Source organism: Elephas maximus, chromosome 4 (genome assembly GCF_024166365.1).
Source record: "Elephas maximus indicus isolate mEleMax1 chromosome 4, mEleMax1 primary haplotype, whole genome shotgun sequence".
Classification (NCBI taxonomy): Eukaryota; Metazoa; Chordata; class Mammalia; order Proboscidea; family Elephantidae; genus Elephas; species Elephas maximus.
The window spans coordinates 36,035,195-36,059,797 of record NC_064822.1 but is presented as its reverse complement, the minus strand read 5'-3'; the positions used below and the strand labels follow the sequence as shown (position 1 = coordinate 36,059,797).

Sequence of the window (24,603 nt, the reverse complement as noted above, 5' to 3'; positions counted from 1 at the left end):
TAGGCTAATTTAGGAAATTACGTATACCCTAGGTGATTGTTAGCTTTCAAGACAGACAAATCGACTAGATCCTATCTAATTATGCCACAGAGTAGTCCTTATTGAAAACTCTGGTGGTGTAGTGGTTAAGTGCTAACCAAAAGGTCTTCTGTTCGAATCCACCAGGAGCTCTTTGGAGACCATATGGGGCAGTTCTACTCTGTCCTACAGGGTTGCATTATTTTTGTTCATTTAAGCTAGAGTGGATTTCTTATATTTTCATATGACCACTCTGTCCCTCCTAATGTTATTGTTCGTACCTTCTAAAAGATGCAATTCAATATTTGCACTTTTGATTTCTTGATTACTGATTTATATTCTCTGCGTTAATTTGTTCAGAATATTTTTGTAAAGGCACTTAACTGGTGACTATTATAGTTGATCTTGGAGTCCCTGGGTGCTGCAAATGGTTAGCTTGCTCCACTGTTAACCAAAGGATTGGCAGTTCAGAGGTGCCTTGGAAGAAAGGCTTGGCAATCTACTTCAGAAAAATCAGCCATTGAAAGCACTATGGAGCACAATTCTACTCTGACACACCTGGGATTGCCATGAGTAGGGATTGACTCAACAACAATTAGTTATAGTTGATCCTATTTTTTTTTAAGTCGTAAGAAAACAGTTGAAGCTGTACCACCACCACTAAGACTGAATGTTTAATTCAACATTGTTTTGCCTTAGTTTTTCAAGACACATAAGCTAAATATATTTCTGGAATCAAATAAAAGCCTCTAGCATTGGCAGGGGCTACCAGTAAATACATTCCTAATTACTTGTTTTTGGCAGTGGTATCTCAAATACAACAGAAGTAACCATTTGGAAGCTGTCGTGAATTGGCAGGTCGTCAAGCAAAAATCATTCTCATTAATTTTAGTTTTGTTAAGTTTATCTCCTCCCAAGAGTTGGAGGTCTCAAAGCGGGTAATTGAGCTAGCACAGCCAAAACGTTACTATTTCTCATTGCCCCATATGCGTGATCAATAATTAACTCCCAGAGGCTTCACGGTCATTGTGAGAGAAGTTGAAGTTTTTCAAAATATAATATGAAATGAGAAGAAAATGAATATTTTCAGTAACTACTCATGTGATAGATACTGTGCAAACTTTAGTAAAATGACTCAGCAACCATCATACCAGTGATCTTCTGGTGAGGCCACATTATTTGCTTCCTAGAGCTAATTTGTTTAGCAAAATACATATGATGGCTACATACAGGAATTCATCCTGTTTAAAAAAGGCAGAAGCCAAGTAATCTTTTCATTTGTCTTAAGAGTTTAAATATTTTACGTGTGTGTGCACACGCACGTGGTTCATGTGCCCCGAGAATCTTTACTACGTATTATCACATCAGCATTTTCTGTAATTTTTGATAAAGTTTACACTTTGAAAAGTTTCTATGCCTCCTTCCATTATACCAAAAAGAAATTAATCAGGTCAGAGTTTTTAAACAGTGCTTTTCAGTCTGATAAACCTGAAGACATTTTCGGTGGGTGGCACCAGAATGTCTTCTGGAGTAGGATTTCATCGTGAATAATCAGGAATGGGAGAAAGGAAATGAGGGAAGTTAAGGAGAGATGTTTGTATTTTATGAATAGGTGTTTGATTGCCCTTTACAATTTCCCAGCTGTGGAATAGCTGCCTTTTCCGAAACACTTTAACTGAAAGACCACGCAGTGTCTTCTGGCCATTGCGCTCCTGCTTTATGTCCAGTGGAGATCGTTGTTGGAGCTGTTGACCTTAATAAAAGTCTGACTTTCTCTAAGATAAGATAGGAGACAAATTCCCAGAAGTCTGGTTGCAGGGTTTTTGTGTGGTCTCGATGAGTTTTGATTTACAGACACTAGATCGTTGTATACATAACACAACCAGCATGACCCAAGCTTGCCATATTAAAACTAGAAAAAAATCATATCTAACATTTATTGAGTACTTACAGCATGAAAGTAATTGTTCTAAAAAATTTTAAGGCATTATCTCATTTTAAACCTCAGAAAAACTCTGTGATACAAGGTAGTATTTTTCCTATTTTATGGATGAGGAAACTGAGGCACAGATGTGCTAAAGCACAAACGAGCCCAAAGACACACAGATACCAAGTAGCAAAACCAGGATTTGAACCCAGACAAATTGTTCCAGAGCATGTACTATTAAAGAATATGACATGCTGCTTCACAAGATTGTTGTTGTAGTTGTTGTTGTTGTTAGGTGCTGTCGAGTCAGTTCTGACTCATAGTGACGCTATGTACAACAGACGAAACACTGCCCCGTCCTGCGCCATCCTTACAATCATTGTTATGCTTGAACCCGTTGTGGCGGCCACTGTGTCAATCCACCTCTTTGAGGATCTTCCTCTTTTCTCCTGGCCCTGTACTCTGCCAAGCATGATGTCCTTCTCCAGGGACTGATCCCTCCGGACAACATGTCCAAAGTATGCAAGATGCAGTCTCGCCATCCTTGCTTCTAAGGAGCATTCTGGTTGCATTTCTTCCAAGACAGATTTGTTCTTTCTTTTGGCAGTCCATCTTCCTTATTCATTATCCAGCTTTCACATGCATATGATGTGATTGAAAATACCATGGCTTGGGTCAGGTGCATCTTACCCCTTCAAGGTGACATCTTTGCTTTTCAACACTTTAAAGAGGTCCTTTGCAGTAGATTTGCCCAATGGAATGTGTCTTTTGATTTCTTGACTGCTGCTTCCGTGGGTATTGATTGTGGATCCAAGTAAAATGAAATCCTTGACAACTTCAGTCTTTTCTCCGTTTATCATGATGTTTATTGGTCCAGGATTTTTGTTTTCTTTATGTTGAGGTGTAATCCATACTGAAGGCTGTGGTCTTTGATCTTCATCAGAAAGGGCTTCAAGACCTCTTCACTTTCAGCAAGCAAGGTTGTGTCATCTGTATGACGCAGGTTGTTAACGAATCTCCCTCCAATCCTGATTCCCCATCGTTCTTCTTACAGTCCAGTTTCTCAGATTATTTGGTCAGCATACAGATTGAATAGGTATGGTGAAAGGATACAACCCTGACGCACACCTTCCCTGACTTTAAACCACCCAGTACCCCTTGTTCTGTCCGAACAACTGCCTCTTGACTATACGTACAGGTTCCTTATGAGCACAATTATGATCCACACAGTCAAATGCCTTTGCATAGTCCATAAAACACAGGTAAACATCTTTCTGGTATTCTCTGCTTTCAGCCAGGATCCATCTGACATCAGCAACGATATACCTGGTTGCACATCCTCTTCTGAATCCAGCCTGAATTTCTGGCAGTTCCCTGTCGCCATTTTTGAATGATCTTCAGCAGAATTTTGCTTGCGTGTGATATTAATGATATTGTTTGATAATTTCCACATTTGGTTGGATCACCTTTCTTGGGAATAGGCATAAATATGGATCTCTTTCAGTCATTTGGCCAGGAAGCTGTCTTCCATATTTCTTGGCATAGACAAATGAGCACCCCCAGCGCTGCATCCATTTGTTGAAACATCTCAATTGATATTCCATCAATTCCTGGTGTCTTATTTTTCACCAATGCTTGCAGAGAAGCTTGGACTTCTTCCTTCAGTACCATTGGTTCCTGCTCATAGGATACCTCCTGAATGGTTGAACATCGACTAACTCTTTTTGGTATAATGACTCTGTATATTTCTTCCATTTTCTTTTGATGCTTCCTGCATTGTTTAATATTTTCGCCATAGAATCCTTCACTATTACAACTCGAGGCTTGAATTTTTTCTTTAGTTCTTTCAGCTTGAGAAACACCAAGCCTGTTCTTCCCTTTTGTGTTCTATCTCCAGCTCTTTGCACATGTCATTGTAATACTTTACTTTGTCTTCTCGAGCTGCACTTTGAAATCTTCTGTTCACTCCTTTTACTTCATCATTTCTTCCTTTTGCATTAGCTGCTTGACATTCCAGAGCAATTTTCAGAGTCTCCTCTGACATTTATCTTGTTCTTTACTTTCTTCCCTCTTTTTTTTTCATGTATGATGTCCTTGATGTCACTCCACAACTCGTCTGGTCTTCAGTCATTAGTGTTCAATGCTTCAAATCTGTTCTTGATATTGTTTCTAAATTCGGGTGGAATATACTCAAGGTCATATTTTGGCTCATGTGGACTTGCTCTGATTTTCTTCAGTTTTACTTGAACTTGCATATGAGCAGTTGGTGGTGTGTTCCACAGTCAGCCCTTGGCCTTGTTTTAACTGTTGATAATTGAGCTTTTCCATTGTCTATTTCTACAAATGTAGTCAATTTGATTCCTGTGTATTCTGCCTGGTGAGGTCGATGTGTATAGTTACCATTTATGTTGGTGATAAAAGTTATTTGCAATGAAAAAGTCATTTGTCTTCCAAAATTCTACCATTTGATCTCCAGCATTGTTTCTATCATCACGACCATATTTTCCAACTACCAATCCTTCTTCTTTGTTTCCAACTTTTACATTCCAATCACCAGTGATTATCAGCGCATCCTGATTGCATGTTTGATCAATTTCAGACTGCAGAAGCTGATAAAAATCTTCTATTTCTTCATCTTTGGCCTTAGTGGTTGGTGCTTAAGTTTGAATAATAGTCGTATTAACTGGTCTTCCTTGTAGGCGTATGGCTATTATCCTATCACTGACAGCATTGTACTTCAAGATAGACCTTGAAATGTTCTTTTTGACAGTGAATGCGCCACCATTCCTCTTCAAGTTGTCATTCCCAGCATAGTAGACTATATGATTGTCTGATTCAAAATGGCCAATACCAGTCCATTTCAGTTCATTGATGCCTAGGATATCGATGTTTATGCATTCCATTTCATTTTTGACAATTTTCAATTTTTCTAGATTCATACTTCGTACATACCAGGTTCTGATTATTAATGGATGTTTGCAGCTGTTTCTTCTCATTTTGAGTTGTGCCACATCAGCAAATGAAGGTCCCAAAACGTTTACTCCATCCATGTCATTAAGGTTGACTACTTTGAGGAGACAGCCCTTCCTGAGTCATCATTTGAGTGCCTTCCAATTTGGGGGGCTCATCTTCTGGCACTGTATCGTAAAGTGTTCCGCTGCTATTCATAAGGTTTTCACTGGCTAATTCTTTTCAGAAGTAGACTGCCGGGTCCTTCTTTCTACTCTGTCTTAGTCTGAAAGCTCAGCTGAAACCTGTCAGCCTTAGGTGACTCTGCTGCTTTCTGCATACTGGTGGCATAGCTTCCAGTGTCACAGCAACACACAAGCCCCCCCCAAGTAAGACAAACTGACAGACACATGGGGTTCACAAGATTGGGTTCTATGATTTTTTTTTTTTTAATAACTTAGAGCTTCCCAAACACTTCCTGACAGATATACTATTATTCACGAAATGCGTTCCTGTCATTACAAGCATTCCGAGAGAAAATGATAACATTCTTTTTTCCATTTCCATTTACCCAAACTCAGGCAAGCTCAGTAGTATAAGGCTTAAATCTCTTTTTATAGGGTATTTTAAGTATATTTCATCAACAGTCTTATTATAAAATATACCACATTTATATTTATCTGATTTTTAATTATTAAAGTTCTTGTCAAAGTTTCCACGTAACGTTTTCTTCAGGGACCTTGCTGGATTTGCTGATGAACTATTGTAAGTTGCTATTTGCAATATAAGTGCTAGTTATTAACTTTCTGTAGGTATATTGTATGTTTAATAAATAGCAATACAAATTTTTAAAAGACTTAAGACGGCTTTTTACTTCTATTTAAAAAAATTATTCTAAACATTTAAAGCAATGGAATTGTCACTGTAGGCTATGAAAAGGTTTTAATTGCTATCCATTCGTGATGGAGTCACTGTAGCATTAGTTTGGGAGAAATGGCGTCATCTTACCTTCTTGATTTCATGTGTCAAAATCTTCTAAAATACGTGAATCTGTCAAGAAGATGTCTTAAGTAAACTCTTGGTGACCATGAGTTGCAGCCCTGCTAGCTAAGTGAGATGTCTGAGACCCTAATCAACATTCTCAACTTCATTGATTAAAAAAAGAGCTTCTGGATCCAAGGGCACACCACTTTTCAGGTTTTTTTATAATCAGCCTCCTCACAGGCTGAGAGTTTATTTTAAATTTGCATCAGGTGAGAAATAATAATTCTATGTGTTATTAACACCCTGTTGTTTTTTGGTGGGAAAGTGTTGAAATTTCTTTTCTGTTTTCTATTTTATTTTTATAGATGTTCGAAGAAGAACAATTTATGAGTACCATCGAGTAGAGCTCCAAATGTCAAAAATTACCAACATTTCAGCTGTGGAAATGACTCCATTACCTAGTAAGTTAATATGTGAACATAGCTAAGTGGAAAAAATAATTTGCCAGCTTGATTACCTGCTCTGTTTACTAGTAACTATAACATTGTATTTGACAGGGATGGGTATTTTGACCCTGAGTGTATATGGGGATGGGTAGGTGATTTTTTTTTTTTTTTTTGGTTGAGCAATCACTTTTTTGATTCATGCCAACAAATCAGTCTTGATGAATCATATGTTCCTTCCTGTTTCCTAGCGTGTCTCCAGTTTAATGAGTGTGGCCCCTGTGTATCTTCTCAGATTGGTTTCAACTGCAGTTGGTGTAGTAAACTTCAAAGGTAAAAAATACCTTTAATAATAATAAAAAAATTAATGATTAAAAAAATGTTTATTGGCTCTACCTTGCCATTGAATTTTAGTTGTATGTCAGGTGTATAGATTATATGTGTAGTACTATATGTATATGTGTAAAAAAAAAAAAAATACCGTGACCAAAATGCAACAAAAAAAAGCTTAAAACTGGGAATTTTAATATTTCTCTTTGCCTGGTTTCCTCAAAATTACCAAGAACCTCCATAGTCAATAAGATCATTATCTGACATACTTTATAATCACTGTGGGGCTTAATGTATTTGATAAGTATAACTGATGAACCTATAAAAATGATGCTCTGATCCTAAGTCTATAGGAAACATGATACGAGATACCTTCACTAGAGCAAGCCAGGTCTATGTATAATCATACACATATTCTTAGTAGGTGACTATAAAATCTAAAAGACTACTACCTAAAATTAGAAATATAATTTGAGGCTGAGAAATGAAGTGACACTAAGTGGGCTTTACGTAAATACAACAGATGGTTTTGGTCCCCCCTCCGTTACAGCTAACTGACTTTGGAACTTAAGCGGCACAACTTGAATACCAAAGAAGCTTTTAGCATCCCTAAACTTTTTCAGAGACTGAATGATCATTTGTTGGAGATAGTGGGTGAAGAGAATTTTAAACGTATTCCATTATTTATTTAACAATGTTGCTCATCTGTTGTGTCCTAGGCATTGGGAACACAGCAGTGAATAATACAGATGTGGTCCCTGCCCCAAGGAAGCTTTAGGCATTTGGGTTTAAGTCCCCTTCTCATCTTCAGATCTATGAAAAATACGCTGCTTCTCCCAGGTGGAGAAATTAGTTCATGCCATTAGTCAATTGTTGCCGCATCCGCACTTTCTGTTGTGTACCAGCCTGTCTTCTCATCTCCTGGCTGCAGCATCTGCTGAGATGATAAAGGCATGTTCAGGAATAGTTTAAAAGTTTTTGAAGCAAAAGGGTAGAATTCCAATGGATATGCCTTGTTAGCAAGCTTTAGGGAACATTCTCAATCAGCTAACTTTGGGATAAGCTCTGAATTACTGTGAATAAAACAATATTACTTATAATAACTTCTTGTTTCCTTTTCAGTTTAATATGTTGTTTCAATAATTTCCTTTGTGAAAAGAATTTCAAATGATCAAAAAGCAAAGAGGCAGTTATCATTTTTAAAATAGATTTCAACTCAGCTGTAGATCCAGAGTGAAGGAACTACTATAAAATCAAGGATTTATTGTTATTAACATTCAAATTTGGTTAGATTTCATAAAGATTACATGTATATTAGTATTTATTCACAATCTGTTTAGATAACAACCAAAGTAAATCTAAAGAGATGGCATTTTAATATGTATGTTTATAAGTCTTCCTGAGCTCAGGCATGAAAAATGGTTTGGGCTGTGTACCGACTTCAAGATCCAGTTCAGTGTTTACCTCCTCTGAGAAGTCTCCCTAAACCACCAGTCTGTGTGAGGTGGCTGTAGTGCCACCACATCCTGGGCAAACCTCCATTATCAGCAGTTAGCATTGGGCTTGGGGTGCTTATTCACTTGTCTGTCTCCTTTGTAAGGCTCTGCATTTGTTGAAGGCAAGAACTGTATTCTATTTGTCCTTATACCTCCAGAGCCTAAGAAGGTGCCTGGTATTGCAGAAGAATGGATGCATAAATTAGTCATGATCAGGTTCCAAATGAAGGAATCATGATTAGGTTTGTCCAGGAATGAGTGTGTTCCGGGATGTGGGACTTTCACTTTTAAAACCAAGAAAGTTCCGTGAAAACCTGGACAAGTTGGTCGCCTTAGCCAGAGTACTATTAGGTTAATTCACTCATGAAATAGTGTTATCATAAATGAAAGTTTTGGAGACTAGTCTAAAATTCTACCTTCCTATACTTATTTCATTTTTGGTTTCATATTTTTGCTGGAAATATGTTTATAGTTCCAAACAACCAACTTTCACGATCAAAGGATATTCATAGGTTGGATCTACAAGTTGTTGACACTCTTATTGAGAGCTTTCTCAGTCAGACATCGTGCTAAGTACTTTTCGGATAGCATATTTAACTCAGACAACATTTTTACAGGAGAGGCAACTGAAGTGTATCAAAGCTAAGTTACTTGGGCTGGCTCTCACATATCTTAAGTACTTAGCCTGGAATTAAACCTTGATCAAGCGTGACCCCCAGGCCTATAGTCTTAGTGCCTTACATTAAGGCAAGTGTTCTGCTTCACACTTGCCGGGCTGCCAGTGCACTAGGCAAACTAGTCTTCATTGCATTCTGAAAAAATAATAGACTTACTACTGAAAAATAAAACTTTTTATAATTGATGTGGTAAGAAAGTTACCTGCTTTTGAAATTGACACGAAAAGAGCATAGGGGATCAAGCAAAGCATAAAACTTTTGTATATTATTGAATTCATAGTGTTTTAATGATTAATAATAGAGAAGAGGAAGTGGCGATACATATGAGTAAGGAAGGAATTCATCAAAGAACACTGTTAAAATAACTCTGAAGTTTCTGCATGTTACCGTATGGGATTTTGTTTCATACTAAACACTGCTTTAAAATCTCGGATTTATTCTTAATTCTTCAGCAACCCAGTTATATACATATCAAAACCTGTTTAATTAATTGGTTTAACTATGGCTCATTGCACTTTTGTTCAACTTAATTTCCCCACTGCATTTTATTAATTTCTCCTTAGACCTGTAAGCTTCAAAACTTTGGTTTTCCTGCCCAGCAGCATTTCCCAAAACTTTAGAGCTTTTATTAACAAATTCATTAAAACAAGAGAAGTCTTATCCTAAGTGGCTCAAAAATTGCCTCTCAGATTTTTTTTTTTTCCTTCCATCGCTTTTACTTTCTCCTTTGTACGCGTTTATCCCTAGATGATAATAAGTTGATGGTGATTACTGAACTCTCAAATTGAGCTTGTTCTAAAAAGATAAGATAATTTTAATTGGTTTGTTCATTTCATTTAATTCTCAATTTTTCATGGAGTGAAAACTAAGAATGTAATGGCCTACCCAAAGTTTAAGAGAATTTGAGTTATAGGGAGACATAATGGGATCCAGGATCAAAAGTGTTTAGTTAGAATAATTGGTCCATTTCTTCTAGGCAGGAATGCATTTGTTTCTTCACTACAATTCAGAATATAAGAGATAGTTGCATCAATCACTTTCAGCGGTATCTTACATCTTCATTGATTCAACAAAAATTTTTGAGTTGTCTCTATATTTAAGTGACTGCTGTAGATGTGGATTCAGTGGTGAACAAAACAGACAAAAATCACTTCACTCATAGAGTTGACATTTTTAGTATGGTGACATAAATTTTAAACAAATGAGAAATAGAGTAAATAGTGATAGATAATGCTACGTAAAAAAATAAGTAAACAGGGTGATATAAGGGGAAATATAGCAAAATTGGTCTGAATAACAGGTGTTCTCTTGTAGGTATCATGCTTAAATGGCCTTGCCCTTATGAAGAGACCATGGCTTCATGAGCCATCCATCCTCATCCAAAAGCTTTTTTTTTTTTTTAATTGAAATGTATTTTGACCTCAAAGTATTCATTCATTTACTAATAAATTTATTGGATAACTTCTACATAACAGGCACTGTTCTAACACAGAGGAAGTTAGAATAATAACCAAGTATTAATCAGTGCCTTGACTCTCATGGAGCTTAACTGAGCAAGCTGGAAAATAAACAAAAGAATAATTAAACAAAAAAGTTAGATGATGATGAGAGATCTGGGGAGTTTAATAGAGCTAGTAGTTGCTCTGGACAAGATGGTAAGGAAAGGCTTCTCTGAGGAGGTAACAATTAACTGGAGATCTGAATGATAGGAGGCCAGCTACACCAAGGTGAGGGCAAAGAGCTTTTCAAAGACACTGACTGGCAAGTGCAAAAGCCCTGAGGTGGGTTCAGGCTTAATCTGTTGAGGAAATGAAAGAAGGCTAGTGAGTTGGGAGCATTGTGGGTAGAGTATGGAAGAACAGTTGGTATCAGATTAGGTCAGGAACAGTGCCAGGGCATGGGTGGCTTTGTAAGCCAAGAAGGGTTTTATTCTAAAGGTAATAGAAACCTTAATATTTTAGAGCAAATTAAGCAGAGGAGTGATATAATTTCATTTTATTTTGAAAATGCAACTCTGACTGCTCTGAGGAGAATAGGTTTTGAGTAGGGAGGACAAGCACGAATGGAAAGGAAAAAAAAAACAGTGGAGAATGTGTACAGTAGTCTACAGGAGAGATGATAGTAGCTTGGACAAGGATGATATTTATGGAAACAGGTAGAGATATTGAATGTTAGATACATTTTGAAAGGAGACAGATACTACTGATGGATTAGAAGTAGAGGAAGAGGGGAAGATAAGGATCTGAAGGAATATGGAAAGGTAAGGATCAAGGATACTTCCTAGATTTTGGGTTTCTTTGAGCAAATTGATGGATGGTGGTGCTTGTTTTTTGAGATAGGTAAGATGGCAAAAGAAGCAGAGACTGAGGTAGATAATGAGTTTAGTTTGGGACAACTTAAGTTTGAGATGCATATTAGACTTCAAGTGGAAGTGTTGTTGTACTTAAGGTGAGGATATAAGAGCTAGGCATTCCAGAAAGAGATAGTATTTAAATTCAGAAGGTGAATAAGATCACATAAGGAGACTGTGTGAATTGAGAAGAGGTTCCAGGAACTAGCCTTGTGGCATGGGATAACGAAGAATGGTGTTAATTTTTCATTATATTAAAGTATTTTTATTATATAAAAAATTCTCTACAAGACTGACTTCATTTGTAAACTTTCACTTAAAGCACAATAAAAATTATTAAAAAAAAAATTCTCTACATAGAGAACACCTCTGAAAAGATACATAAGAGACTAACATTTGTCTCCAGGGAAACTATCCTGAACAAGGGAGAGGCCCAAGAGTGAGTGTTATTTTCATTAGGTATTCTTTCTTTCATTTGAAATTTGTCACATGGAGTTGAGCTAAGGAGGAACGAGAAAAGGAAAAATAAGAGGATATGAGCTCCTTAAAGGGTAGAAACACTCCATTATTCATTTTAGTGTCTTCCATAGTACCCAGCATAGATATCCAGCACATATGGTTGGATTGGATTATGCAGATAATTGAGGCCAGAAATTTCTGCTTTCCTAAGAAATTCTGATTGCTCACTTTAGCTACTACTATCCATTGGCTTTGTCAGTGTCAACCAAATGACTATAGACAAAACTAACTGATACATGGCATATGAGGTCAACATTCACAATTAAGCACGTTGGACATTGGGGAGTTAGTTTCTTGGTTCCTAACTTTTAAAGGTTTTTTCCCCCCTTCTTATGTTTGCTTAGCCCCAGTCAAAGTTATAAGACTGATATCTGTCATAAAACTTGGAATAAATATACTCCATAATTGATAAAAATAAAAAATGGAATAGGCAAACCCCTATTAACAGTAAAGGCATGCGTCTATAGAATAATGGTACAACATATTTATTTAAGAAGAAAGATGAGATGAGGGAGAGAAAAAACATTTCCTAACAACTGCCCTATATATTTTTGACCTCGTTATTTCTATTGCATTTCCCTGAGCATACTGCGGTTCTGGCCATTATTTTCCATTGAATGAGTTGAATTCCTCTGCAGCAATAAAAAGAAACAGAAAGCATCACATGTATTTCAAAGAATTTAAAAATACATGTAAAAACAGAAATATTGGGTAACCAATAGAAATATGAAATGTATTGCCAACCAAAATTAATTAAGGTGGGGAAAAAAAACTTACATAGATACAGCTAATTTTTGAAAATAAAATTTCATATCATAAGCTTATTTAGATTACAGATATTAAATTATCTAAGTTTGAGGGGAGAGAGAGAGACAAAGAGAAGACATATAAATGGTGCGTCCCATTCCACCCTCCCCGCATCAGTAACCGTGTTTCCGAGTAAGAGCATCAGGGAGAAGTGCCTTTCCCTCCACTGGCCTTGTTCCTATGGTCCCCTTAAAGTGGACACATTTACAACATTGAATGTGACTCTAGTATTTAAAGAAACAATGGGTATTTTACATATAAAACCCTCTGCCATCAACTTGATTCATACTCATAGCAACTCTATAGGACAGAGTAGGGTTTCTAAAGCCATAAATCTTTACAGAAACAGACTGCCAGTCTTTCTCCTAAGGAGAGGCTAGGGGTTTGAACCATGGACTTTTCAGTTAGCAGTCAAGCACTTAGCGACTAAGATACCAGGGCTCCTCTTTTTCATACAATTTAGTCTTAAAAACAAACCAACAACTTCTTTATAGGATCAACCAAAGATCCCATAGTACATTCTGACATTAGAGAAAGAACCAGGCTTATTAGGAACTTTTCTGGTTCTGGGTTTTATGTCAGGCTTCTGAAGTTGTTGGACTAAGGGAATTCCAAGTGTAATTTTGACTCTCTGTGTTTTGCTTACTTACCTCAAGAACTAACTCTCACATAAGGGGCAACTCACTGTAATCTTTAGGGGGCGTCTGAAGCGTTCTTTTCGTCTAATTTAGATATATATAAGACATAACTTAGTCCATGATTTTAACATCAAAAGAAGAGAATCAGAAAACCACAATGGTTGAATAACAAGCAATATACCGGTAGTCTTGAAATATAAGGCCAAGTCTGAAATTTATAGATTAAGATAAATCAATACTTAAAGTCAGTATAATCATACTGCCTTTTGTGTCCTGGACAGAGCGTAGTCTATATAACCTTTGACATTATGGTTGAAGTTCATATTTGAAGCGTCTTCGTTTTGGTTATTAGGTGTGAAATACATACCTAATAATCAAATAGAAGCCATTTATGAAACCCAGGAGCCCTGATCTAAAATTAACTGTAGATTTTGGCTTATTTAAATGGACTGGAGTAAGATGAGGTTCTACTTGCAAATGTACCTAATTTCAGATGGATCTGAACATTTAGAACTCACCAAGCCTTACAAGTTTCATGAACTTTTTTTTGACTTATGTTCCAGTATGCTGAATTTCATTTAAGTTGAAATCACCTTTATTTGTGTATCAGAATTTCAATTAGTAATATTTAAGCAGCTAAGAATGTCACCATTTTCACTGTATAAATTCATGCCAGGTTTAAAATACTGGCTGTCTAAGATACCTGGTGTCATGGTCAACAATTAGCAGGCAGTAAATCTTTTTGGCTCTATATTCTAAAATGTCGCATACATGTGTCATCTAGATATTTTTGATTCTTATATTTTAAATGTGAGCAGCCCCAATTTTATTAGTTCACAAATATTAGAATAGTTAAGAATTTCAGTGGGAACTTGTTAAAATGCAGACTCCCTGGCAGCTCATCGTATTCAGTAGATTCAGAGTGGAACCCATGGATTCTTGAGATGACCTGAGAAGAGTAGAGTGGAAATGCTAACTTACATGTATGAGCTCAGTGTCTCATAAGCCTACACTGCTCATGCCATGGTTGTGTGAAAACCCTTAACCATCACTTGGAGTTGGAAAAAACATTTTAGAAAAAAATCTGTAGTTAAAAATGCTTGTCTTTAAAATATATTAAGGGTTAATGAAATAGGTCCTGAAAATAGAAAGCAGGAAGCTTCTGGATATATGTAGTATAAAAAACCCAATAGATAACAATAAATCAGAAGATTTGGGAACTTTGTTAGCTAGTTAAAATCATCGGGACATTTCTTTTTTTCTGAATTTTTAATTGCCTACCAACCTGGCAACTGGCAGAGTGGTTAAAGCAATCGACTGCAAACCAAAAGTTTGGCGGTTTGAAACCACCAGCTGCTCTGCAGGAGAAAGATGTGGCCGTCTGCACTGTAGACATTACAGCCTTGGAAGCCCTATGGGATCGCTATGCGTTGGCACTGACTTGATGGCGGTGGGTTTGGTTTGGCTTACTAACCTAAAGATTGATGATTCGAACCCACCCAGCAGCTCCATAGCTGAAAGCCCCGGTGATCTGCTTCAGTTACGATTACAGCCAAGAAAACCCTGTGGAGTGATTCTGCTCTGTAACACGTGGGGTCCCCATGAGTCAGAATTAATTTGATAGCAATGGATTTGGGTTTTTTTTTTTTTTTTTTGGTACCAATAGGATAATTCAGTGTTTTAAAGGAATTAAGCTACTTCTAGAAATACTATACAGCCCAAATAATTATTTTTGACCAGCAATGCCTATTGCAGGCAAAGTGAATTTTGAATTTATTTTAATACTAGGACTTTTATAATTGGCCATTTCACATTTTAAAAAGAAATCTTAGTATAGAATTATCAGCATTCACTCATATAAGGTCTCTGTTAGTCGAAATCGACTCCGTGGCAATGGGTTTGGTTTTGATTCCTATATAGTAAAAACAAAATTGTTTTTAAGAATACACAGTAAAAATCTGTTGGTTTTCCTCCTTTTGAACCTTCCAAACTTAGCTTTGAGAAGTGCCCTATTTCTTTTGTATGAATTTTTACAGCATAGTAAGGTATGCTATTATTTTACCTATTAGATGAAAACATTTTTAAGTATATTTCTATATAGAGAATAGTTTTGAAAGATACATAGGCATAGGATGAGATTAACAAGATTTACCGTGAATAGAAAATTGCATAGAGAATACTACATTTCATTATTTAAGGTTTGCATTTTTACCACACATGCGCATTACCTATACTAAATCCGTCAATAAATGAATGCATATTTTTAAAGGAAGATATTGACGGCACTGGGCCTGGGTACATATATATAGAAATAATTGGTTACTCAACAGAAAAACTCGAAAGTTAAGGAACTATTCAGGAGCAGAACATTATCAATGCTGAATGTATAGGCTACATTTCTTTCACCTAGAAAGGTATTTTATTTACTTGTTCTTTGGATTTAAAATGTATGTATTTATTTTCTTTTAAAGACATGATGTTTAACTGTATTTTTATCTACGTATCTAGCTCTCTACCTACCTACCTACTTACCTGTCTGTGTATGTGTTTTGGACTCTGTCTCCTTTGTAAATAGTTGGCCACTGGACCATCTGCTAGTCTCTGAGGATGAATGGGAATACAGAATAGAAACCAGCTTTCGTTTTTCCAGACTATAAAGAAGTAGGCAGTTGAACCAAGTCTCCTGCTAACAGTATCCCACCTGAAATATTGAGGCACTCTTATGAGTCATCTTTGATTTTCCAGTCAGTGAATGTTGTGTTTGCTCTGCATCTGAGCACCATTTGGCAAACTGGAGAGACTCTGTAGAATTATTTAGCATCACATCTGTTTATAGCTATTCAAGATTATCCAAATGATTTTAAAGTTTTGCTTATGTGTTAACCAACTGTGACAGTCACATTTTATGTGGTTATATTTTAGAAAGCTAGACTTCAACAAATTCAACCCAACAAACATATATTGAGTATCTAAAAATGGACCATTTTAGTACTAAATTAAAAATTCCATTCCCTTAGTTTACTCGTCCTAATAAAATAATGAGTTCACTTGGAAATAATTGAAAGTTAATTGCCCAAAAATGAAATTGCATTTGTTCAATTTAAAAACACTAGGTGCTAAATTAATATGGAAAAAATATTATCCTTCAAGGACAAGGGAATAATTTTTAAGCCAAGTTCATAGTTGACTTCTGTAAAAAAAAAAAAAGTTGGCATGAATATTGAATATTGGGAGAACCTTAGAATAAGTCTTATATTGAAAGGGCTTATATTGTGACAAAAGAGAACACTTAATAAAAGTAGTCTATGTTTCAGCCACTTGTCCTTTTGGGGATATAACATTGAACGACATTCAAAGTGCAACATGTTCATGTTCAAGCCAGCTTTTTATTTATATAAGAAAATAGTAAAAATGTCATTGGGATATTTTCTGAATTTTCTCCTTCTATTAAGTTTTTTTTTTATTAAGTCAAAACATGATTATTTCATTTTTCTTGATATGAATATACTACTTAAGAATTTTATATTTTCTAAATGCTGAACAGCTTATTTTCTGCCAAATCCTGAGTCACGGATACAATCTTATCTATTAAAGAAGGCTGCACAGAGCTGTTGAGGGAAGTGATAATAATTCTGTCGTTTTTGGAAAAGTTGAGAAAATCCAGCAGTGAATATAATAATCCCATTATTTCTTTAGTTTTAAGAACACGTAGGTAGTACTACTCTAAAAATGTATCTTTTTATATAATTTTAGTGAAATCTGAAAGAGAAAAATAAGGTTTATTGGTTGAACAAAGTTAGCATTCAAACCTTCCTTTTCTGACCTTTTAAAGAAAGGTACTGGCAAATTCTGGAGTAGTAAAACTTTTGACTCCTTCCTAGAGAGCCGCTTTTTTTCCTTTCGCTTCACCTCTTGAGTTTTCTCTTCAATAACAATTCATAGTCAGGGAAGAACTTCTCTCTCCATGAATCATGACCTTGACTGCAAAATTTTTTAATAATAGGTTCTCCTAAAAATACACAGAATTTATATTCCTAAAATAACATCTCCTGGCCATAAGAGAAGACCTCTGTGGTGATCTGTCAACTTCCCTTGGTGCCCTGATCAGAACTGATCTATTCTTCCTCTCCTCCCCTAGCACATAGATTTATCTTTATCCTTGCCCACGTTGCCTTCTCTCCTGCTGCTGCTAAGTGAGCTAGAGGGAGAGAGAGAGGGAGGGAGGGAAAGAGAGAGAGAGGGAAAAAAGAGAGAGGAGGTGTGTTTTAAGGGTAGGAATGCCTTGTATGTGGAAGTGCTTGAAATAATTATAATGAAACCAAAACCAAACCTGTTGCCTTCGTGTCCATTCTGATTCATAGTGACCCTATAAGACAGAGTAAAACTGCCCCACCGTGTTTCCAAGGAGCGGCTGGTGGATTTGAGCTGCCAACCTCTTGGTTAGCAGCTGAGCTCTTGACTAGTGTACCACCAGGGCTCCATAATCATACTAGCTACATTTTATTCTGTGTTTACTATGTGCCCGGTATCACCTGAAACTCTTTATTCCACTAAAGTCTTTTCGTTCTATAATCTCATTCAACCCTTGTAATCAAGTGTTGGGATCTATGTTTTATAAAGTTAATGAGAATTAGAAAGGTTGGCAGGGTTACCCAAAGTCACAAAGCAAGTCATTGGTAGAGCTAGGATGTAACATAAAAATTTTAGGATAAGTCCAGGGCTGAAAATCCTTCATTATGCTCCATGCTTAGCCCTATCACCTGTAGTTTTGCCAAGTTGTGTGCATATGCCAGGCCAGCAATCCAAAGCAGTGGGTGTTCATCAAGAAAGGGGAAGAAGCCCCTCCTTTTGCCTAGTGAAAAGGCTTGATAAGCTTATTTCTACTGACGTCCATTCAAACTTTATTTGAATAATTTTTTAATAAAAGACACACGTAAAGTTACCTCTAGCAAAAATAAAGGTTATATGTGTGCAACATAAATGGTTGCAATATAGAGTCCTCATTAAAAAATCGACTGGAAGTGGATAGTGGTGAGCGGTGAACAACATGGTGAACAATGTCACTGAAATCTACATGTGAAGAATGTTGAAACGGCAAATGTTTCGTTACATATGTATTTCCCACAATAAAAAGATAGATTAGAAGAAAGCAATGAAAATAGCACATAAGGTTCTCATTAAAAAAGAAAAGGATTTGTGAATAATCAATAAAAATGGCAGGCTGCCAAAAATAGGATACAGAAATGGTGTGTTTTGTATGATGAATTGCTCTTCTATCACTTCATTCTGTATAAAGTGTTCTATTCATATATCAGAAAGCGAAGCATAAACAGACTTCTGTGTCACCCTGTGGACCTGTGCACACAGTCTATGAGAAGAGAAGATAAGGTTTGATGTCATATTTCAGAAGAATGGGCTTAAAATATTTCAGAAACTTCAATTTTAGCTTGAAAACAAAAACCTGGATCATCTAAAATAACAAAGTCAACGAGAACACACACATGGACACAAAGTGAACAAAAAGTACATACAGGAACATATATATACATATACAAGAAAACTTAATAAAACTGAGCATAGAATTTGTCAATAGACCAGCATTGTCTGTGAAATGTGAGGATGAGGTTCATCCCCGGAACACCACATGACCAGGGTTCCTAGGCCAGGCCTGGTTTATGCTTGTTGTCTTGTGTCCCATTGTTTTAGTGCCTCCTGTCTCTCAAAAAGTGTACTGGTTTGCCGTATAAATCACATGGTCACCTTAGTAACCATATGGTGTTCTGATGTCCCCCAGCTCCTGCTACTATCTAAGTTTTAACAGCATTTGGTGTATTTAGAACCTAAGGCAGAGCTGGAATTTCTAGGCTATTGTAATTATCCTCCATAATGGAATTCCTGTGACAGAGGTCATGTGGTTGTAAGCCCAAAATGTTTACTATCTGTCCCTTTATAGGAAAAGCTTTTGCTGGATAAATGGAAGAAACACAACAATTGCATTGATTAGTGGGAGGAGTAAAATATGTTTTCACAATAAAATGTTTTGGAAAAAAGTATTGACCATGCGATTATGAAGTGTTTACTGAGGTGAATGGAGTCCCTGGGTGATACAAATGGTTAGAATGCTTAGTTGCTAACTGAAAGGTTGGAGGTTCAAGTACACCCAAGTTACTTCAAAAAAAAAGAAAAGGCCTGGTGATCTACTTCCAAAAAAACCATTCATTGAAAACCCCATGGAGCACAGTTCTATTCGGACACACATGGGGTCACCATGAGTTGATTTGATGGCAACTATTGTTTTTTTTAATTTATTTTTTTAATTTAATGAACAGTGATAGTGGTATAAATGAGACAATTCTAATGAGTGTCACTTAAGGAAACAACAGACAGTAAGTAAAAGACCAGATCAAGCTGATATGTTGAAAATGAATATTGGAATAAGATTTTCAATTTAATATTTAATAAAAATATTAAAAAAAAGATTTTGAAGGTGTCAAACTGTTGGGTGTTGTAGGCTGAGGAAGCGGAGAATAGCATTGAGATCCAGGTCTAGATATGCATTCTACATATAGCTTTTGCTATAAATATGTTTTTATCTGAGTTAAAGGAGTATGCTCTGAAATACTAATCAATTTCATTAAACCCAAATCTGAAGAAAAAACCCGTATCTGAGAATGCTTCTGTTAACGTAGGGTGACAGTAGCTGTATTTTATGAAGCAGAAAATTGCTTCACACCCAAATTCTTAAAACCCTTCTTTTTTGCCAGCTTTAATAAGACATAGAAAATGTGTACACATGAACTGCATAAAACTCTAATAGAATTAGCATTTAGTAATTTGATATTTTATATGCCTGACAAATCTGATGTAGAATAAAGCAAGGAAATAAGGAAGCAGAACTCTGCTTTATGACCAGAACCATTCCTTAAAGTAGAATGAATTTACTGATGTATTGTTGGGAAGGACTGGGTCACGTGCAGTCTTAGAAACTGACCTTCCAGATGAGCCCACAGATTTATAATGAAGAGATCCTTAAAAAAATTAGAAAATGAAATGAAGCTTTCTGTATACTAGAAGCTACTACTAATATTATACGTCTTTTTTTTTTTAATTAGACTTAAGAGGCAAGTTGAACTCAACAATATATGTATCCAAAACACATTGCCATCAAGTCCGTTCAGATTTATGGCAACGCTACAGATATTTAAAATTGTCAAAAATGAAGTTTTAAGTAATAAGGGAATCATCTTGGATGACATTGCATCAAACTCCAAAACCAATTTACTTCTACTTGGAATAATAAGTCTTAAGAGTTTAGAAGAGGCAGCTGAATTTCCCGTGAGTTAGAGATATGAATGAAAACCCATAATATTCTTTCATCAAAATAAGTCGATGAAATGAAATAATGACTATTTTCAAGTTTGAATGATTAATGTAGACTGATGTGAACCACCAGATATGTATAAAAAGATATTCTAATATAACCTGGATCTTAGAAAAGTTATCTCACAAGTACAGCATCTCTTGAAGGTATCGGATACAGAAGTGCTTGTTCAAAAAACCTTTGTCTTTTAAGAGACAGCGCTCTGCTGATCATTGTAAGATTCACTCAGTTCCTGTTATCTGGCATTATACTATCTTAAGTTATATCTGCTGGGGACATGATGAAGAAAAGTTCCTGGTCTCCTTGTAATGCCCTGTCAATGTTTTATTACCCTATTTCAAATGAGCTCATAGTACTTGTCTGACAGATTTAATTACACATAGTAAAATGTAATATTAACAAGTGTAGGCTGATTAATGGGTTGAAATGTACAAATGATTTGAAGAAATGGTTTTCAAACATACTTAAAAAAAAAAAAAAAATGAAACTCCAGATACAAAACAGGTAAAATTAGATCTACATGAGTACAATCTGTGGTGAGAAACTTACAGCCAAGCCCTTCCGTCTGCTCCTCAACCCCCACAGCAGTATTTAAGGGCTTCTGAGAAACTAATTCCTGAATTCTGGATAAAGCTTGAAAATCACTTTTTTTAATTCATGTTTTCCTAGTTAAACACTATTGACCTTCCGAAGCCATCCAGTCATTCTTTCTACACATTGTTTCCAAGAAGCCAAATCAGTGTCATCGGATACACTTTGTCTCTTAAACAATATTGACAGAGAGGTGGGGAGAGGGTGGCGAGAGAAAGAGAGAGAGACATTTATTTTTATTTGGGACAGTCTACCAGTTGTTCTCCCTGAAGAGAGAGGAATAAATATAATGGTCTCTTGTATTCTTATAGTTTTTTTCCTAAATGTTTATGCTCCAAAAAATGAATAAAGGAAAATTCATGCTGAGGTTCTCTGAGAAACTGGAAATACCATCTTGACTCATTTATCTGTAAATATGACGTTGCACATAGAAGCCTGAGACTTATTTATAATAACACAATAAATTAGAATGAAGTCTTTCCTTTGATGAGCTGATTGTTGCGTCAGCCAAGGGATTTCTAGTTCCTCATCAGAGTTCAACTTTGCTATCTTGACAGAACAGAGGTGAGTTGATTCGTGCATTGTTGATCTTTCTGAGAAAACCAGGAGCCTGTAATCTGAACACCACTGAATAAAAATTTATTGGTAAAAAGATAGTATTTTACACCAGCACAGCACACCTAAAACCCTAAGCCTTTACATTCCTTTTTCTGAGCCAACAACAAAAAGTTACTGCGCTTTCTGCCTACTTTTATATGCATTTGAAGGTGCTCTTTAAGAATAACATTTGCTATGAAGTGAAGATTTTTTAATAAAGGGTGTTAAAAATTGGGATCTTGAAACTCCCACTATTTTGATTAGTGACTGTTTGCTTCAGTGGCTCACAACCACAGGAAGGAATCTTTTGTTTTTTCTTTCTTTCCTTGAAAGATTCAACTCTCACTTCTGTTCTACCAAGATAGCAAAACTGCTGTTGGCAAGGATTTTTTTTTTTTTCTTTTTTTTTTTAGATTCTGAAAGAATTGGCTTATTAGAAAGAGAAGAATTTTTCTCTTTGTTTTATAACACTGACTTTTGTCATTAAAGAAGCTGAAACCCTGAGCCAGGACTTGGAGGATATTACATAGACGTTCAGTTATGGATCAGGTTGCAGGGTCCATTTTTTATGTATTCAAGAATCACATTGCATCTGGGCTAGGTGCTGTGGAGAGTATAAAAGTATAAAATAACTTAGATTTTTTGAGCTACTTACTCAACACCAACAGAATGTTTATCTACATAATTTCATTCTATCCTCACCAAAACCCAGAAAAGGTAGTTTTACAGTCTCCATTTTACAGAAACTGAGTCTCCAGTAATAACTTGCCATGGATCACATGGGATAATCTCCAGTGATAACTTGTCATGGATCACAACAAATAGCAGAGACAGACACCAAGCTCAAATTTATATATGTGATTCTAAAGCTTTCCATTAAATAATACAGCCTCAAAAAAAAAAAAAAAAGTTGTTTTTTTTTTTTTTTTTTTGCCGTAGTCAAATGGGGATAATTGTGAGGAAGATTGCCAAGTTGCAGTGAGAATTATATAACTGACACTTAATGAATACAGGCATGGCAGCTATTGACATGCTCAGTGTCAGTAACCTCCACTCCTATTCTTTCTTCTCATTACACTCATATTAAATGAGGTTTTTTTTTTTCCTGTCAGTGCCCCAGTAGCATGTTGAAAATTATTAACCGGTGTTCAGCGTTAACTGGTACATTGTCAAAATCTAGAATTTTAGAAATGTGTGGCTATGTTATGTAAAGTAAGCGAATCCCAGGGTCGATCATGCAGGGTGCTTACAGAGCAAGGTTATTTGACCACTTGAGGAGAGAAACGTGAAGATTCAAGGCTAGAAGCTTGATTACTCTCAGTGCCTGAACTTGAGAGGGAAGTCCACTATGGCAAGCTCGTCCTCACTTCTAATGCAATACAGTGTTCTGTGCTCCCAGATTCTTCAGGATGCGTTAGTATGATACCTAGATACAGGTCTCTAAACGTTTCATATTTAGTAGTTCAGAGGGACAAAATTTTTTTAAAGGTATTACTCCCTTTTATAAACATATATTCTAAAAGCTACAAAAATGATTAATTTTACTGTTGGAAATAATATACCAATAAATACAGTCTTCTTTTTCTAAGATAAAAATATGTAACATTTTAATCCTGTGCATATAATTTGAAGAAACAAAAACTGTCTAATTATCGTCATAGTCTTCTTAGAAATACCATACGTCAGCCTCAGATTATCATTTATTTTCTTTGAAGAGCTTCTGTGTTTTTAAAGAAGTTGAAAATCTTTCCTAAATGAGGAACCAAATTGTTAAAACATGTTTGCAGTCTAACTCTGGCTAGTGGTCAAAGTGATATTTTAAGATCAATCACTGAGGAAATATTTTCTCTTTAATATTGGGAAAGCAAGTTTGTTTTTACATATGAATACCCCCTGGTAAGCTGAAACCTTTGTATTCGTGTCTCTAATTGTATAACTTCTATTACATAATACATTTTCTGTCCTCAAACTGGGTGCTGTAACTTTGATTACAGGTTGAGGTTGAGGGAAGGATACTCTTAGATCAGGGGACATTTCCCTGGGAGGGCAGCTTTGGGGGAGTGTCATTGGAGGTATGAGTAGGATGGGATGGTAAAGGAGACTTTAGTAAAGCAGAAGGCAAGCAACCAAAGTATGTCAGAAAGGAACAGGGAAGGTATCAATGAAAATGTTATTTTTGTTGTCGTTGTTTGTGTTCGTTTCATGTAATACCTAAAGGCTCCCCTCCCCTGGAAACCTAGAGTTGATCACTTCTTGAGTGAACACACTGACAGATTTCTCTCTGACCGTAGATGCCTAGTGTCACTTGATAGTACACTAACCTTGATTTTTTTTTAAAGAGGAACACCTGCAACTTTTATCTTTTTAAAACCAAAACTAAACCCATTGCTATCGAGTCAACTATGACTCATAGGACACAGTAGAATTTCCCCATAGTGTTTCCAGGGAGCAGCTGGTGGATTCAAACTGCTGACGTTTTGGTTAACAGCCAAGTTCTTAACCACTGCATCACCAGAGTTCCCCTTATAACTTTTTAGCAGCCTACGATTCCCACCCTGTTCAAAAAGGTCATCCATTTTACTCTGAACGTTTAACACTAAGATATCATTGGATTATGGCATTGTCATTGTAGTAATGAAATCATTAGCTCTTCAACTTTCCAATGTCATAATGAATATTATTTTGTATCTCTAATAAGGATTATTATGAGTCTCAATTGTTCAATAATTCTTCTGTAATGTAGTATGACTGCCTTGTTTTTGCCACCTGATCCATCTATGAGTTGACTTATCATTTTACTTTGTGCTCATGTACGGAAGACACAAGCCAGGAAAAACAGATGAATTGACGATACTTCCAAAGTTTCACTTTCTTGGGTTCCACCATTTCCTTGCCT

The 24,603-nt window shown here is 36.1% G+C and overlaps 1 protein-coding gene across 1 annotated transcript in view; it reads left to right on the top strand.

Annotated features, from left to right (window-relative positions):
- Positions 1-24,603, top strand: part of PLXDC2 (plexin domain containing 2) — a 547,478-nt gene that overhangs the window by 404,354 nt on the left and 118,521 nt on the right. The window contains exons 8-9 of the mRNA XM_049881892.1: positions 6,244-6,339; positions 6,573-6,654. Of these exons, the coding sequence (XP_049737849.1) occupies positions 6,244-6,339; positions 6,573-6,654 (178 nt within the window). The remainder of the gene's footprint in view (positions 1-6,243; positions 6,340-6,572; positions 6,655-24,603) is intronic.